This window comes from Athene cunicularia (genome assembly GCF_003259725.1).
Source record: "Athene cunicularia isolate RWA chromosome 7 unlocalized genomic scaffold, athCun1 chr7_part2, whole genome shotgun sequence".
In the NCBI taxonomy this organism is placed as follows: domain Eukaryota; kingdom Metazoa; phylum Chordata; class Aves; order Strigiformes; family Strigidae; genus Athene; species Athene cunicularia.
The window spans coordinates 4,235,104-4,252,133 of NW_020799108.1; the positions used below are offsets into that span (position 1 = coordinate 4,235,104).

General features: G+C 40.2%; 1 protein-coding gene across 8 annotated transcripts in view; it reads right to left on the reverse strand.

Moving 5' to 3' along the window:
- Window positions 1–16,119, reverse strand: part of CFLAR (CASP8 and FADD like apoptosis regulator) — a 25,800-nt gene extending 9,681 nt beyond the window's left edge. For 3 of the 8 annotated variants that reach the window (XR_003398859.1, XR_003398858.1, XM_026853291.1), the window contains exons 1-9: window positions 14,911–15,067; window positions 11,974–12,115; window positions 8,591–9,022; window positions 7,673–7,778; window positions 6,625–6,760; window positions 6,363–6,460; window positions 5,305–5,356; window positions 2,309–2,358; window positions 1,085–1,163 (exon numbers count right to left, since the gene is read on the reverse strand). Coding sequence is in view for 6 of the 8 variants with exons in the window: in XM_026853291.1 (XP_026709092.1) it covers window positions 1,085–1,163; window positions 2,309–2,358; window positions 5,305–5,356; window positions 6,363–6,460; window positions 6,625–6,760; window positions 7,673–7,778; window positions 8,591–8,886 (817 nt within the window). In the remaining 2 variants the exon portion in view is untranslated. The other 5 variants (XM_026853294.1, XM_026853293.1, XM_026853292.1 and 2 more) reach the window with 5 other exon arrangements.
- Window positions 16,120–17,030: the final 911 nt, after the last annotated feature.

Consider the following 17,030-nt stretch of genomic DNA (forward strand, 5'->3'; position numbering starts at 1 on the left):
CCCCCCCCCCCCCCCCCTCCTCTGGCCAGAGGTCACTGATAAACTTGGTAGGACAGACCAAAATCAGATCCCATAGCATGATTGTGAATCAGTTCTAGTTCCCATTACCCTAGTGGCAAACTAAGTGTCTTGTTTTGTATCATTTACTTAAAATACTATTGTCAAGCAAACATAAACATTTTACTTTCTGTGTCTGTGCTCTGCATCCACTGCTCTTCAATGACTACATCAGTCATTCTAAGTTGGTGCATCTGCTGGACCATTAGTTGTGAGAAAGAGAAAAGATACGCTCACAAACCCAACTCTTCTCCTACATCTCCTAGCTTATTACAGAACTGACTGCAAGTATGCTCTTCATTTTTACTTTTAGCCCCATGTGTTAGAATGATGAGGGGCTTTTTTGCTTATGCAAGAATCTAGTTTTTGGATTCTACAAAGGCAATTAGGAAAAACCCACACCTTAACCATGGCACTGACTGACTTGAATTCTACATGCAAATTGGTTTGGTTTGGGTTTTTTTAACTAAACCAAGAGGGAAGGAAGAAAATTCCTTTCCCTATAAAGCCATGGTGACAGTTTCAATTAAACTGTGCAAGAAAGCCTAGATGCATTACTAAAAAAGGACCACGTCCCTTCAGCTCTATGCCTTCAAAATCTGTCGTGTCCAGTATGACTATGCTTCAAATCTGCAACAGCTTTGCTTTTGGTTAAGTGGTGGGAAACACTATCTTTCCCACCTCTGCCAATAACCTGCTGTATGACTGTAGCTTAACTATTCTGTTGGTCTCTGAACACTCTTTCTCCCTCTCAAAATTCAGTCTATGTCCTTCCAAATTCTTTCATTCAGAGATTTTGCCCCAAAACCCAAACAAACATTGTTTGCAATAGTGAGGACAGTTGTCTTTAACCTCAGGTTGGGCCTTCCAACTCTCTGCTTTAGAAGATTTACTACAAATGATAGACTAGCTGACTAGGACAACATTACCTTAGTCTGGCTGGTAAACATACATCATATTCTTTATGCTAAATTGTTCTTATTATCAGAGATTAACGAGATAAAGGAGTTCATATTCAGAGACTTACCTGTGTCATTGCCGATACAGTCTATTATCAGGCATATTCCTAAAGGTTGACTTTGCATTCTGTACTGATCATCAAACACCTGAGGAACATAAAGGACAAATACTAAGTTAACATGTCAAATGCTCAACTCACAGACTTGATTATTTTCTTAAATTTAACCACCTCAGATCTTTTGAATTATATGTTGTTTTTCCAGAGTAGCTAGCAGAAGTCTATCTACTGGGATGTAGTATGTCTTATCTACACAACAAAACTAAAAAAATCAGGAGACCTGGACTAATGATTTTTTCCCTTATTTCTTGTATAGGCTTAATTTTTGCATCCTTGTGTTATGCAATCTTAGTACCGTAATAATCCTTAAGGATTATTAAAGGCTAAGACTGTATCAAAAATGAGAGAAGCAAGTTTGAGACTGAACCTTAACTCTGGACAGATCTTCAAAAGTAAAAAAAAAAAAAAAAAAAAAAAACAGCTGTATGGGGTGGAGAGGCTTTTTAAAGACCTAGACTATGACAGCAATGATCCTTCTATAGTACTTCAGAATTAATTTCCTTAAGTGTAACTTTTATTGACATATGGGGAGCTATAAACTTCACAGTGCCAGCACAATAAGTGTAGAGAACTTCTGTGTTCTTCAGGTGTGCAAGCAAGCACAGCTCATCAGAACAACATTTCTTTCCTTATTTAGTGGAACAACCTCCTAAATAATCTGTAATGACTCTTACCACAACTCCCTTCCTCTTTAAAAAGATTACAATCAATTTGCTATAGGTAACTACCTGATTCCTGACTTACAGAAAAGTTAGTGAAAATAGCAGTAGTCTATTCTTATCATTAATACCCAAAGCATGTATCTCTTCTACCCGGAGAGCAAGGAACAGAAAGAGAATAAAGAACAAAATTTACTGCATGCAGAGAAGCCCTGCAATTTCTAATGTAGATGGCAAGAGGTCTGACTTCCAACAGGTCTTCACTTAGCCTCTACTAATAACATGTACATTCATTTTGCACACTGCTGCTTCCAGAATATCAGCAAGTACTTCACATTACAAATATATTGTGAAAAGGCAGAACAAAACCTGTTTATGGCTGAGGAACATATGGAAGTACATGTTGTTCTGTCTGCATGCAATTAAAGGAAATCTCAAAACGAAACACAAAGAAAACTAAGGTAAATACCTGCAGAGGTTTTTATTCTACTTACATGCATACATATGCACATACCTTATGTGACACTGGTCCTGATTCCTGAATGGACATGTGGATTGGTTCTGCTGTAGTTAGAACATACAGAAGTAATCTCAGTATGTGAGTACCAGTGACAGTTCTTTGACACAAAATCAATTAAAGAACCTACCTAGTTCAGCCAAGTTCCTACTCATCTGGACCTCTTAGTTTCCATGTACATTACTGAAGTTAAAAAAAACCCCAATTTTTCACCTCTAAAATGTTATTTGGATTGCTTTCCACACTGCTTGTGACTAGAATAAACAAAGGAACAATCAGTGTCTCTCATACTGAGAGATTTCAGCCAACTACTCTTTAAAAAATAACCATATTTGAGAGGTATTTTGGGTTTCCAGAAAGAATATAACACACATGGTAAGAACCTGGTACTCACCAGACATCTTCCTGGCTGGCCTGTTGGAGAGTTCACCACTAAACTGGCACAAAAACTTCCTATTCAAGACTTAATGGGCACAGCTGCACTACACAGGTCTCCAGAGCTGGCTAGCCAACATTTTCCATGGTTTTATTAATAAACTATTTTTTCTGTTAAAACATTGTGACAGTGGAAGCCCACAACAATTTCAATAAAGTTCTAAGATCTAAGAAACAAAGCAAATACAAGAGCAAATAATGAGGCAAGGCTCCATTTTCAGAGCTACTAAATACTCTCTGGTCCTGCTGTTATCAACTGGATCAGCCATAAACACCATTATCATAAACAAGAGGAGAATAAACAAAAGGGAATAAACAAGATGGGCTAGAGACATGCACACACCTACAGGGCTGCGATCTTACTGGCATCATGGAGATGTGATGGGATCGCTCCTATGACTGGAGTGTGGGAATGGAAGGAGACAGGCTCTTTAGGAAAGACAGGCAGGGGAGATGAGGAGAGGGGCTCATTTGCTATGTCAGTGACCAGCTGGAGTGCCCAGAGACATGCCTGGAGATGGATGAGGAGCTGACCGAGAGCTTATGGGTCAGGATTAAAAAGAAGGCAGGGACAAGAGATGCTATAGTGGGCTATGAATGCCCCCATTTTGTGGTCACTGCAGCCCAGGCTGCCCCTGCACTTTCACACTCCCCACAAGTGCCTTCTTGTTGGTAAGAACAAGGTCCAGCACAGCACCTCTTCTTGTTGGCTCCTCTATCACTTGGAGAAGGAAGTTACTTACCATCAACATGTTCCAGGAACCTCCTGGATTGCTTATGCACTCTAGACCACCCAACCAGGAAGACTGAGGGAGTTAAGCCCTCTACAGACAGGTAGGTGCAGCCTCACGTTCGCAAGCCCTGGTCCTCCTGGCACACTTCAACCTCTGATACCTTCTAGAGTGCATAAGAAGGAAGAACCAGCCACTGTAGAAGATCAGATTCAAGACCATCTAAGGACTCTGAAGGTGCCCAAGTCCATGGGACCTGATGAGATGCATCTCTGAGTCCTGAGGGAACTGGCAGATGAAGTGGCTAAGCCACTATCCATTGTATGTGAGTAAGTCATGGTGGTCCAGTGAAGTTCCCACTGACTGGAAAAGGGGAAACATAACCCCATTTTTAAAAATGAAAAAAAGGAAGACCCAGGGAACTACAAGCTAGTCAGTCTCACTTCTGTGCCCAGCAAGATCATGAAGCAGATTCTCCTGGAAACTGTGCCCGGGCATGTGGAAAATACGGAGGTGATTGGTGGCACCCAAAAAGGCCTCACCGGGGGCAAATCATGCCAGACAAAGTTAGTGGCCTTCTATGACACGGTTACAGCACTGGTGGATAAGGGAAGAGCAACTGATGTCATCCACCTGGATTGTTCAAAGCTTCTGACACTGCCCCACACGACATATTTGTCTTGAAAGTGGAGAGACACAGGTTTGAAGGATGGACACTCAGTGGATAAGGAATTGGCTGGATGGTCACACTCAAAAGAGTTGTGGTCAACAGCTCGATGTCCAAGAGGAGAACATTTACAAATGGGATTCCCTCAGCATTCTGTGCTGGTACTGGTGCTGTTTAACATCTCTGTTGGCAACATGAACAGTGGGGTTCAGTGCACCCTCAGCAAGTTTGCCAACGATACCAAGATGTGTGATGCAGTTGACATGCTGGAGGGAAGGGAAGTGCCATCCAGAGGGACCTGGACAGGCTGGAGAGCTGGAACCATGCAAATCTCATGAAGTTCAACAAGGCCAAGTGCAAGGTCCTACACATGGGTCGGGGCAATCCCAAGCACAAATACAGGTCAGACAAGGAGCAGAATGAGAGCAGCCCTGCAGAGAAGGACTTTGGGGTATTAGTGGATGGAAAACTGACTGAACCAGCAATGTGCGCTCACAGCCTAGAAAGCCAACCATGTTCTGGGCTGCATCAAGAGAAGTGTGGCCAGCAGGGCAAGGGAGGTGATTCTCCCCCTCTACTCCACTCTCATGAGACCCCACCTGCAGTGCTGTGTCCAGCTCTGGGGCCCCAACATAAGGAGGACATGGACCTGCTTGAGCGGGTCCATAGGAAGCCTTGAAGATAATCAGGGGGCTGGAGCACCTCCCCTGTGAGGACAGGCTGAGAGAGTTGGGGTTGTTCATCCCAGAGAAGAGAAGGCTCCAGGGAGACCCTACAGTGGCCTTCCAGTACTGAAAGGGGCTACAGAAAAGATGGGGGGGGACTCTGCGTCAGGGAGTATAGGCATAGGACAAGGGGTAACGGTTTTAAACTGAAAGAGGGCAGATTTAGATTAGATGCAAGGAAGAAACTCTTCCTGTGAGGGTGGTGACACACCGGCACAGGTTTCCCAGAGCAGCTGTGGCTGCCCCCTCCCTGGCAGTGTTCAAGGCCAGGTTGGACGGGGCTTTGAGCAACCTCGTCTAGTGGAAGGGGTCCCTGCCCATGACAAGGGGGATGTAACTAAACCTTAAGAACCCTTCCAACCCAAAACATTCCACGATTCTATCAAACAATGAAATTTATCACGTGGCTCTTTCAAATTATCAAACTGCTCTTACCCAGAATAAAACTTTGTCCAGTCTGTGATTCTTCTTTGTTCACATTCTGGATCTAAAAATGAAAAAAAGTTCTATTTTCTCCTCTCTCCTTCAAGAATGAATAATTGTGTGCCGCACAATATAACACAACAGTATTTTTCTTCCTCAATAAAATGATTATATATTTTAGATTCACATCTATCAGCTAATTAGTATTACAAAATAACAAGTAAAACCCCCCTAACAAAAATCATAAACAACCCCCTCAAAACCATTCCCTTTCAGAAAAAAGTTACCAGCTTGCCCTGAACAGCAACGAAAGGCTTATTCCATAATGTAGTAAAACAATAAAAACCGTCTGAAGATGTGAATTTTGTTTCCTGTAAGAGCAGCAGGGAGGAACTGCCACTGAATTAGAAAGTAAATTATAACAATATTATAACAATATGGCAAGTCAGTGAAAACTCTTTCCCATTAGTAGTGTGGAAAATAAAGCTGTTGTGGCTTTATTAGTAAAGACAAATTGCATCACTGGTGTCTTATATGTAAGCTTTATACATACATATTTACTCAACACATGACAGAAATAATCTCATCAAATACATTTAGCAAGGCCAAAGACTTTATTAAGCTCATACTATTCCAGACCTAACCCAAACATAAAGACAAAACCCACCAAAAAACTTACAAAAAGCTGTTCTTAAAAAGCCATACCTTCTGCTTCTAAAGTTAAAAAGCTACTTTCCCTGCAAAGTCCTGAAGTATGAAGAACAGTATGTATTGCAAAGAACAGTCAAAACTTTTCACTCCCCAGAGGAGTAAAAAAACCTTTCAAGATACAGTTTTTGTAGATATTTCCAATTAATAGGAAAAAATGCCCAGAAGCTCTTTAAAGGGGATCTTTCTCAGACATAAGATTTAAATCAGACCCTAAACCCAGCAAATAGGAATATGAGAAATAAACCAAGAAATATTTTAGTTACTAGAAATCTCTCATTCCTTAGGCTCTGCAAAGATGAATCCCCTTTCAATGTCTGGCAATATTTAGAAAGAATCTGTCTGATTTATTGTATACTTACCCCTGAATTATAAGGAGGATCGATCAGACTGAGATTAGGGAGAGATGCCTGAAGTGCATTTACATATACTGGCTGAGAATGACCAGAGGACATTAAAGCTGAAAATTTAACAGAAACACACAGAAAAATACACCATGATACATCAGCTGTTTTAAAAGCCTAAATCCATGAAGCATACAAATACTCTGACTTGTAACTCATTATTTTATTTTCAGTAAGATCCTTGCTATCAAAAGTAACCAGTGTAAAAATAGCATCTTACCTTCGTGTCTGAATTTCTGAATCTTCCTAATCAGGTCTACCCTGTGAATATTTCGAAAACAATTTTCCAGCAAATCCAGTTGATTAGGAGCCACCAAATTTAGTTTCTCCAGGTCAATCACAAGAGCTAGAAAACTCTAGAATAGCAACAGAAAAACAAACTGTCATATCAGTAATTTGTTCTCTATCAGTAACAAAGCAAACCAGAAAATAATGTGGGGAGGTCATAAAGGTTGCATATTCAAGAAGTAGGGTCATGAGATTCTGAAACACTAAGAAAATTATCTGGAAGATATAAGAATTCTTGGTATTATCATAGGAATAATGGAAACTAGAAAGAGATATTCTTAAAAGCAAAAATTTTGAGGAAACAGTTTTTCACTTCCTTCTTGCTACAAAGCCAGCCACTTGGAATGTCATCTCACATGTGCAAAGGAAGAGGTAAGAAAAGCTTTGGGGAATTTGCAGGGCCTCTCTCCCCCTTTGGTTAAAGAGAAAAAGAAAAAACCTCAAAGGAAGAATACAGAAATCTTCAGCCTTCTATGCACAGTGGTGAAGTTTTCTGAACCCTCTCTACCGAATCTCTGCTTTCTCAGAGCACTTTAAACAAATATTCAGAGTGCAGATGTACAGAGAAAGACATAATTAAAATAAACCTTTTCTGAGTGAAGCAGAGCACAAACACAAAATATGACCTTGCAATTCAAGATACATTTCATATGAGTATGGGTTTGAGATCCTTCATATATGAATTTTCAGATCAGTAATACTGAAAACAGTTGTTTGGTTTTTTTTTTTAATGCCTGTGAGATTCATTCTAACACCATTCACTACAGCAAACCTCCACTGTTCCCTCTTACTGTTTCTTATGCTTCTTTTCTTGAATTAAAAAACAAAATATGAAACAGAAGCCACTACTCCTTCCTGACTTCTGTATACTCCTGCCTCACTACCCCTTGCAGTACTGTTTCCCCTCCTTTGCTGTCTAGCTACTTTTCTTTTTACTTCAATCTCTCATTGCTTCAGAGAAGACCAGTAGAAAAACATACCTTATCTTTTACCATTTTCATACGAGGTGCATAATCTCTGAGTAGAAAAACAAGAGAACTCACTTCTTCTTTTTCCAGATTTTCATTAATCTCTACCATTAGTACCCTGAAATAAAAGTTGAGACATTTCTAACGGACTAGCTTTCAGCAAGATTCTACCCTTGTCCAACTACCCAACTTCTCCCATCTTCCAGTCTTAATGTGCCATTCCCAATTAAACAACAGAAAAAAAAGCCTACCCTACTCAAAGATCCAATTACAAACTCTTGCTTATCAGCACCTGTGTTTAGACCGACTGTAATAGCCACTGCTAGGAAAACAGAAGTCTCCTTAGTATCTCAAGAGATGGAGATAATGAGACAACAAAACACATCTTTAACTTTTTTACCTAGTAGTTACAGGGTTTTTATTTCAGTGAGAAGGTAACACAGGAAAATCTTCCTTATGAGTACATATATTTCTTTCTGAAGTCTCTCAAAGAAGGTAACTGGAGCTTCTTAGTTTAAGCCTCTTAAAGCTACAGAATAAAAAGTAGTAAGAGAGAGTTCCCCTGAGAAAAGCTGTACCACAAGGCTATGTGCCCAAAGCAAACTAGAAAGGAAAATAGCTCCAATTCATGATGTTCATCCTTTCTGTCTGCTAATCTAGAACATCACTGGTTTTATTAACACACACAAACTCCTTAAAGACAGATGCTTCTAATGCCATGACTTGTAAGAAGCTTCTAAGGCTTATTTTAGGGACTAAACTTGACATATTCTTCTCATTATAACTCTAGATACAATGCCCTTTTCTGCTTTTCTTTTACCTTCCAGACCTATTTAAAAAAGAAACAAAACCCACCACTTCCCACCCCCCAAACAACTCACACACATTTTGAAAACAGAGTAGCCTTGAAATCTGAAATAAATATATTACCTGTAATCAGAGACAAGTCTGAGACTCCTGGCAAGGTTAGCTTCCACTGTGGCTTTCTCAGTCTTCAAGATTCTCCTCAGCAAGTCAAACCTCTTAACTCTGTACAACAGCTCAGACAAGCCAAGAAAAGACAATTTCTCCCTTTCATTCAAAGCCACCAAGAGCTCTCTAAGGTCAGCAGTGGCCAAGTCAGGAGCAAGGTCTCTGCACAGGAAAACCACCATCTCTTCTTCGTCTTTATCCAATTCTTGTTCAATCTGGTGAATAAGGACAGCTGGCACTTGGCACCTGGTCATCACTTTGTTGCTGTCCCTTTAAAATTGACAGCCTCCTGTTTTTTAAACAGGAAGCCAACATGAAATGAAGCCCATGTCTACCACAGCACTTCTCTGGTGTTCATTCTTAACTAGATGCCTTTTTACATAAGCAGTTCTGTGGGAGAGAATGAAAAGTTACTAGATCAGTGATATGCTGTACAAGTTTGCAGTTAACTCTTCCATTTGATGTATTTCACTTGCAACTAAAACACCAACGTAGTCTATGCAGACCTCCTGTTCTCAAGGGGTTCTCCCAGCTGTTCATTACAGAACAAAAAATACTTGGTAGGTCATACTAATCAGAAAAAATTTAAGTTATTTTTAAAGTAAAATTACCTTAACACAAGTCTGTAAATTCTGTAGGAAGTGAAACAAAAGTCATCAGCTTGCTGATGAGTGATATTTCAAGTGATTCTGAAAACAGGAGTTAAGTTCCACAGCAACTTAGGTCTAAAGCTCTGACTTTTTCCCAGCAACCCTCCACCTCCCAGCTCACCACCACCAATCTTCCCTAAAAGTCTCAAGGCATTTTCAACAAGATTTTTGGGAGCTAAGAGGTAGTGTAATCACACACTGTAGACAAAAGAGTTAAAAAACCCCACATATAAACCCACTACTATCAGGCACACACTTTCCCTTAAATGAAACAAAAATAAAGGGAATATTCACAATGTAACATGTAATATTTAAAAATATTATCTATAAATTCAGGAATGTGTGGATTTTCTTCCTTATTAGCATCATTTAAAGGGACTCCAATCTAAGTGACTTGGGTTTTAAGGATTCTACACACACACCACCCTCCATGCTCAGAAAGATCAAAGAACCACACAAAGAAAACATTCCAACCTTAGGGATGCAAACTGGTTAATTTTGCAGGTATAAGATAAGCCATAGGTCACCTTTTTCTTCATGTGACATTCATGTTTCACCACACTGAAAACTGAAATAAAATTGAAAACCTAGAAAAAAACCCACTCTTGTGATGAACAAAATAAGTAGAGTGCTCTGGTCAACTTCTGCTGTCACCAGCTATGGCAATTCTATTTAACCTTCTCTGATCCCCATTACATGGAGAAGGGTGAAATGAGCAACCTGAAAACAAATCTTAGCCCTTACAAGGAGTTCAGTCACTATACTGCATAGTTTTGTTTAAACCATTCTGAAAAGAAAAAGCCAATTTGACTTCAAAGCCTAATACAGTGAAACATTCTAGCACCTGGATAATATCTTTTAAAGCAGTTTCAGCATTTTGTTGCCATCAAAAATGTCAGATATTTTGTCCATGCATTAAGAAGATGAGAGATACTCATATATAAGCTTTTTTTCCCCCAACCCAATACTGTTTAAATGCAAAATAACTCCATATATCCACCCGACTTTCCTCAAAAGGGGAGTAAGAGTTGGATTTGATTAAACCCATGGATTGGGTTCCCACTGCTCACTAAAAGAGCATATCAAATTCAAGTTCCTAGGGAAAAGTCTCCTTTATCTTCATCTATCCCAGTGAGACGTATTTTCTAAGGAGTCAAAGATTGCAGTGGCTTTCTCCTCCATCACTGTTGCTGACAGTCAGAATAAGAAGTCATCAGTATTTTGAAAATAAAGTCACTGTTAATCTTGTCGATAGCATGTCTGAATCACCAGAGGATTTTAACACAAGTAACTGCTATGACCACAAGGTCCCAACTTCAGAAGCAAAACAGAAAGGGGAGGTAAGGAAGGGCAGTACAGGCAAGCTGTAAAATATCTTAAATCCACCACACCAGGAGATTCAAGTATTACTTAGCTTAAGTACTCCTGCACTTCCAGATCACAGTGTAAACGAGACCAGAGAGTCCTCAAAATGTCACTGAGGCCACTTGGGCTCATTTTCAGAAGTGTATTCAACTGCAGCTGACAGTAACACCGCTGCAGATACCCTGCTTAGCCCATCGCAGCCTCCTATGTGCGTTCTACATAGACTCCACTAAACACCTAGAGAAAACGTACAATTATACTACTCCTGCTACAGCACACAACCAGAAAAAAGCAACACCTGTCCTCTCTGATACAGTTCTGTTCTTCAGAACCCAAAAGGGACAGGCACAAACACAGTGTCTTCCCTTATCACATCACACCATTTGGGAACTTCAGAGAATTAAATGCACTGTTTGCTCTAAGAAGTGCAACAACATTTAACCCAAATTTAACCCAACAGTGCGAACAGCAAAAAAACTCTCAAACAGAGAAGAAACACCAGTAGAAGCTGCCCTTCTCAAATGCCCAGGTCCACAGTATTTTTAATATAACAAGCTGAAAAGTTTTGTTTCCAACAAAACCAAACTGGGTAGACAAAGTATTTGTACTTTTGAACCTATTCTATTTTACACATGGACCTGCAATGCTATCACTTGTATAGCTGGCGTGGAAGGGCGGGGGGTGAAATTTTCAGGCCTCTGATAAGCAGAGGAAACGCTCATGTACTGGCTTGTGTTTTATACAGTTTTCTATCAGAGGAAAAGCATATTTATTGTACTTCTTAAGTACTTCTTATTTTCAATCTAGCATCAAATATTAGTGAGAATTCTATGGAAGGACAAAGACAGTTTTCAAGACATAATGCAGTCAAGAAGGGGGAGGCACAAAACACACTCATATGAAATCATCTCCCACAAAGCACACTCATATGAAATCATCTCCCATGTACATACAGCTGGGACTTTCAAAAGAGCTTGAGGAAGTCATATTTATGACTCACTCTAAAGGGAGAAGGGAATTTAACAACTTTTGACCATTTTCAGAAATCACAGATAAACTTTTTTAAAAAAACCACTCCAATTGATTTTTATCTAATCTTTTAAAACTAGTTTAAAAAAAGAGAGGGTATGTGGTAGGAAGCTATTTCCTACAGAGTTAGCATTTCAGACATGCAAAATTACTACTTATATGTTATCTTAAAAATAATTTGCCTTTAAAAAAGCACATATGAATTATTTATTTTTGTGAACTTCCTTTATATAAAATAAATCATGTACTCATTATAAAAAAATACGATCAATACTTCTAGTGTTGAAACTCTCTTACCTGCATGCAAGTCTGTCCACAAGTACATTGGAATACTGGTATTTGACCATTGCCAAATCACTGATCCAGATCCAGCATTAGTTTCCATCCAGTATTTTCCAATGATCGTCCATAGACAAAGTTGATTACATCAACTCATTTTCTGTTGGACAAAAATCAACATCACAAATTACTGCTGGGGGCTACTTCCCAATTTCAGTGGGAGAAAAAACAAGGAAAAATGACCTAGGATCATGCATTCTTCCGTATGATTCCAGTGGTCCGGTGAACCAGAAATGATGCTCCCAATAAAAGGAAAAACAACTGCGCACATACAGTGATGTGTCAGTAACGTTAATATCCCCAGGGTTCTGAGTGGGGAACGAGTAAGAGCAACGTGAAGAGTTCTGTATAAACTAAAAAAGTTTATAACTTGTATCCAAAAACCATGTCCCATATTTTGATAGAAGAAATGTCACACTACTGGGACAAGCCCAATACATTCCACCTGAGCCAGACCCACTTCATGATGAAAGGTGAAAGGCATCATGCTTCACCCTTCCTTCTGATACCATCACCACTTCTGCAAATGTCACAGATACAGTTATCATAGCTACAACAATTAAAGAGAAAAGCCAAGACAATGTAAAACCCAGCATTCTAGCTTTCAATTTAATTACCTGGGGTCTGCAATGAGAAGAGTTATTGAATGGAAATTCTTTACAAAGAAGAGAGGAAAACCAGCTTATTATCTCAAGAGGGAAAAAAAGTTCATACTCTTCAGAGATAAAGCCGTCCCAATAATTTATGTGTTCATTTGCATGTGTAATTTGCCAATATTGTTTCAAGAAAACACTCAAGATTTTCCTCGTCAGTTCAGTGTTTCATGGACTGAGTAAAGATTTCAACGCAAAGCTTATGGAGCAGGAAGATGGTTGAAAAAATAAACTTCTTTTAGTTTCTTCTCATTCATATTCCTGATTTGTAAGAAATCCAGAATAACTCCAAATAGCTGAAGTCTAATACAACCACCACCACTGACAGATAAAAGAATACTGCAAGATCATGTCAGTAACATTAGGAGCAATGAGTTAAAGGGGCAGGCTTACACACAGAACAAGATCTCTTTTCCTCCTGTATTCAAAACCCTAGGAAAACCCCTGGCACGGTGAAGGAAAGTGACCGATGAAGGGAGTTTTCTAGAAGTCTGGCTATTTGAGGTCACTATTACCCCAAACTTTCACATATGAAGGGTTCTTCTGGGAAATAGTCTGCTAAGAAAATCATCAATTCTAGGCTGACTCATCTGTCCTCCTGTCCCCAAAATAAGTCTGAGAGATCAAAGAGATTATACTAAAGTGCACTTAAAGTTTCCGGTTTAGTTAATTTTCAGACTTTCCTGAACAAAGTGTACAATTTTAAAGCTGATTAATTTCTCACATAGTGCACAGGAAACCACATTTGTCACTGGCGTATTTGTCTAAGTCTGTACTGACTTTTGACCCTGGGTATTATACTGTAAACAATGTTCACAAGAAAAAATTTAAGGTAAAACACCTGAGGATATTAGCAAGAATATTTACTCCTCAGACCACACAGAACAGGCAAAAACCCATCCCTAAGTTCATTAGCTTCTATGAAGCTAATAAAAGTTAATTATACTCCTATTTTTGAACTATTGCACGCTGCCCCCAGTCCATACAGAATATAATCAAAATCAGGAATAGCTACTTCCCCCCCTCTACCGGGGAGCAGGAAGTAACAACATACTAGAACTTCCCACATAAAGACACACAAGGCTCCAAGTAACACCCTGCTGGCATTCACAAGTGGAGGCTGATAAGCATGGACAATGTTCAAGCAATTTTACTCTTTGCTGTTTAATACCATGAATGAAGCCCTTGTTCCCATGATTGCAACACAAATCCTGCAGAATATACAAATACCAATGTGATTATCAAGGCAGAGTCCTGTATTAACAATGATAAGTGAACATATCTGGCCTCATATTAAGAGGGAAAGTCTTTCAAGAGAAGCAGGGAAACATTTCACGCTCTAAACATGGCCTACAATCGGAGTCTGTCATTTCTGACAGCATTTGTTTCTTCAACATTTCACAACCATCTCTGCAGCAGCTAAAACAGGATATAACATGAGTGGGTGTAGTTCCGATTTGGAAAATGACCTTTCTTTCACAAGATGAGCTCATGTGGAAGCCCCTACGCTAGAGGAGAGAGTAGGAAGTTAGTTTGCTACTGGGAGGACTAGTGCTTACTCTGTTCTGCTTTATTTGAAGAGATACAAATAGTGAAACCACACAAAGGTAACTGAATTTTGAATCTGTATCATCTGACATTTTTCAAAGTGTTGAATCGTTTGGAGCCTGCTCCACAGCTTTCACATTTCCCTATAAAAGCAAGATTTAGTACAAGACACTTAGAGAAAACAGGGAAATCTTGCAATAGTTGTCACATTTCTAATTCTCACTACGGTATTACATTAGTTTGTTCAGGTGCAAACTAGCAGTGACCGTGCTGATTTCCATTTAGATATTCACTAGTTTAACACCCCAGTCCTCCTCATCAAAAATACAAACTAAAACTGGTTTTACCGTAGGGAGTTTACACAGGTCTCCCCACAACTTTCTAACTACATCATTTTAAATCACACCCGGAAAACAAAGCGAGAGGAAACTCCGCTCTGCAAGACAGAAGTTTCAGACGGATGGCCCATGTCGGGTTCTGGTTTTCCTCACGAGCAAGGTCGGGCTCAGGCCCTACTTGCGCCAGACACTCCTGCTCTCCGCACCCCAGCTCAGCCCGCCTCCGCGGTGAGGACCGGGCCTATACAGGGAAAAGGACCCGATCACGGAGCACAGTGTGTTAGGGCGCCTATACTGGAGATGCAGAGCGAGGAGAGAGATGCGAGGTAAAGGAAAAAGGTAAAGGTGTAACGCACCCAAACGCGCCGGGGAAGTCTCATCTACAGCAGCGGGGCCACGTCCGGCACTGGGAGCAGGGAGGAGAAGGGGGCGGTACCGGCCTAGCAACAGGCTCCCTAGCACCAGGCGTGGTTTCGAGTATCACTTCTCTTTCACATCAGTAAGGCACGCAGAGCGCTTTTCGCTCGTACTTCTTAGGGCTGCTGGAGAGACCTGAGCCGCCTCTACGCACAAATACCAACGCTGTTTAAGGCAGAGGTCTCCCCTCGCTGAGGGACTCGGGAACTGACTTTATCCGCCTTCCCATCATTATACATCTTCCGAGCCACATTCGCTAACCCTGACGATTTTATCGTGAGTCGTGCCGTTAGGTGTTTTAGGGCGAAGTGAGGGAAGAATTGTGCTTTTCGTTTCGCTTTATAGTCTACCTCAAGAGATGAAATTCGAAACTGCGCAAATAAGCCTGTCCCGCTCCCACAAGATGGCGGCGGCGCTGTGGCGGGAGGGGCGTCTCCTGCGCGCAACTTTCCGCCGGCGCTTGTGAGTGTCGGTCACGCACAAAATGGCTTCCGACCCGCTGGGGCGCTGGGGGTGCTGTGAGGAGGGCGGGTTGGCAGTAGTGTGCTTTTGAGTTCAGTATGTTTATGGGACTATGCTTTTTGTGTTATTGCTGGGACGAGGGTAGACAAAGCAGCTTTGTAGTGGCCCCAGTAGCCCTTGACTAGTAAGTGGCCGTTTTTCAGCAAGCAATTACAGACTCGCGGTAAGCGTGGGCATGTGTTTTGGCAGGTGTTTATGCATAAGTAAGCCCTTACATGGTTCACGTCTTACTCTACCACTCTTGAGTTTGTTCATAGGATAATATTGTATAGGTGTGCAAAAGTTGTGTGCTTCTCACTGTATGATCTTCAGCAAATTTTAAGTAATGCCTTGTCCCAGTAAAATGGGTGTCGTTCTGTTAGTATAAACCAGCAGCTTCTGTGAGATGACTTACTCAGATGCTGGTGGTGTGGCTGGACCTTCTCTCTTAAAGGCCTAAAAGCTAAGAATCAGGGCTATTTGAAAGCTGAAATAGACAAAACCCACTTCCATATGTGGTGGAATTAGACACAGCTCAGTGGATTTCAGAGCATTTATGAAACATTTATTTATGCTGCTAAAAATAAAGCAGTGGAAGCACAGTACTCTGGGATAGCCCGCTGTTGTTCAGAGTCACACTGACTTTTGGAAGTAATCGCCCACACTAGAATTTGGTCAGGGACCAAGTAACTTCTCTGTGTTCTGGAAAAAATATCTGGATTCTTACTGAAATTGTAGGTCAGGCACTCATTTTAATACCAATCATTCAAGAGTATTGCAGTATCCCTGCTACTAAGATGTAGCATTGAATCAGTGCTGGTTCAGCAGGAAGCCAGCTACCTGCTGTGAATTAATATGCAGGCTTTCTTCTTTGATTTATTCCATACAAACATGAACACTTCTACTGGCTAATAGAAAAGGTTTAAGGAAATGGTATGGCTGTAGGCTTGTGAATTTTTCTTTTCAAAAAAATGCATGAATGAATGATTTACTGATTTAACACAGCTACTACTTAAGCGCCCAATACACTGTTTTGTTTACTTAGTTCACTTTTTCCTTAATTTACCTAATTTTTATAGGTTTATTAAACCATTTTCACATATTTATAGGCAGCATTTATGGGTTATATTCTTCCCCTCCATTTCTAACTTGAAATACTACATTGTCTTAATTGATAGGTTTTCACGTAAACTGGAACTGTAAATCAGTGTAACTGTAGAACATGAGTATACCAGTAAGATTAGATGTGATTGAGAAGAGATGGTCTCGTATGTTAATTTAGAGGGTTTTGGATATAAATCTTTGGCTTGGACATCTTTCTCTTGATATGCTTTCATAACAGGTTTGATCTATTTAATTTTGTAGATTCTCCTAGTTACAGAACAGAACAAAACTTTAAGAATTTATGCCTCCTAAAATACTATGAACTTGTCTTTTATGCTAAATTTAAAAATCAGACTTGGTATGATCAGGGTGAGTGCATTCCATCTGTACATAGAAATGGTGTCATTAGTTTTATTTGTTATGTGTTGGTATTGCTTTTATTATTATTAAAAAA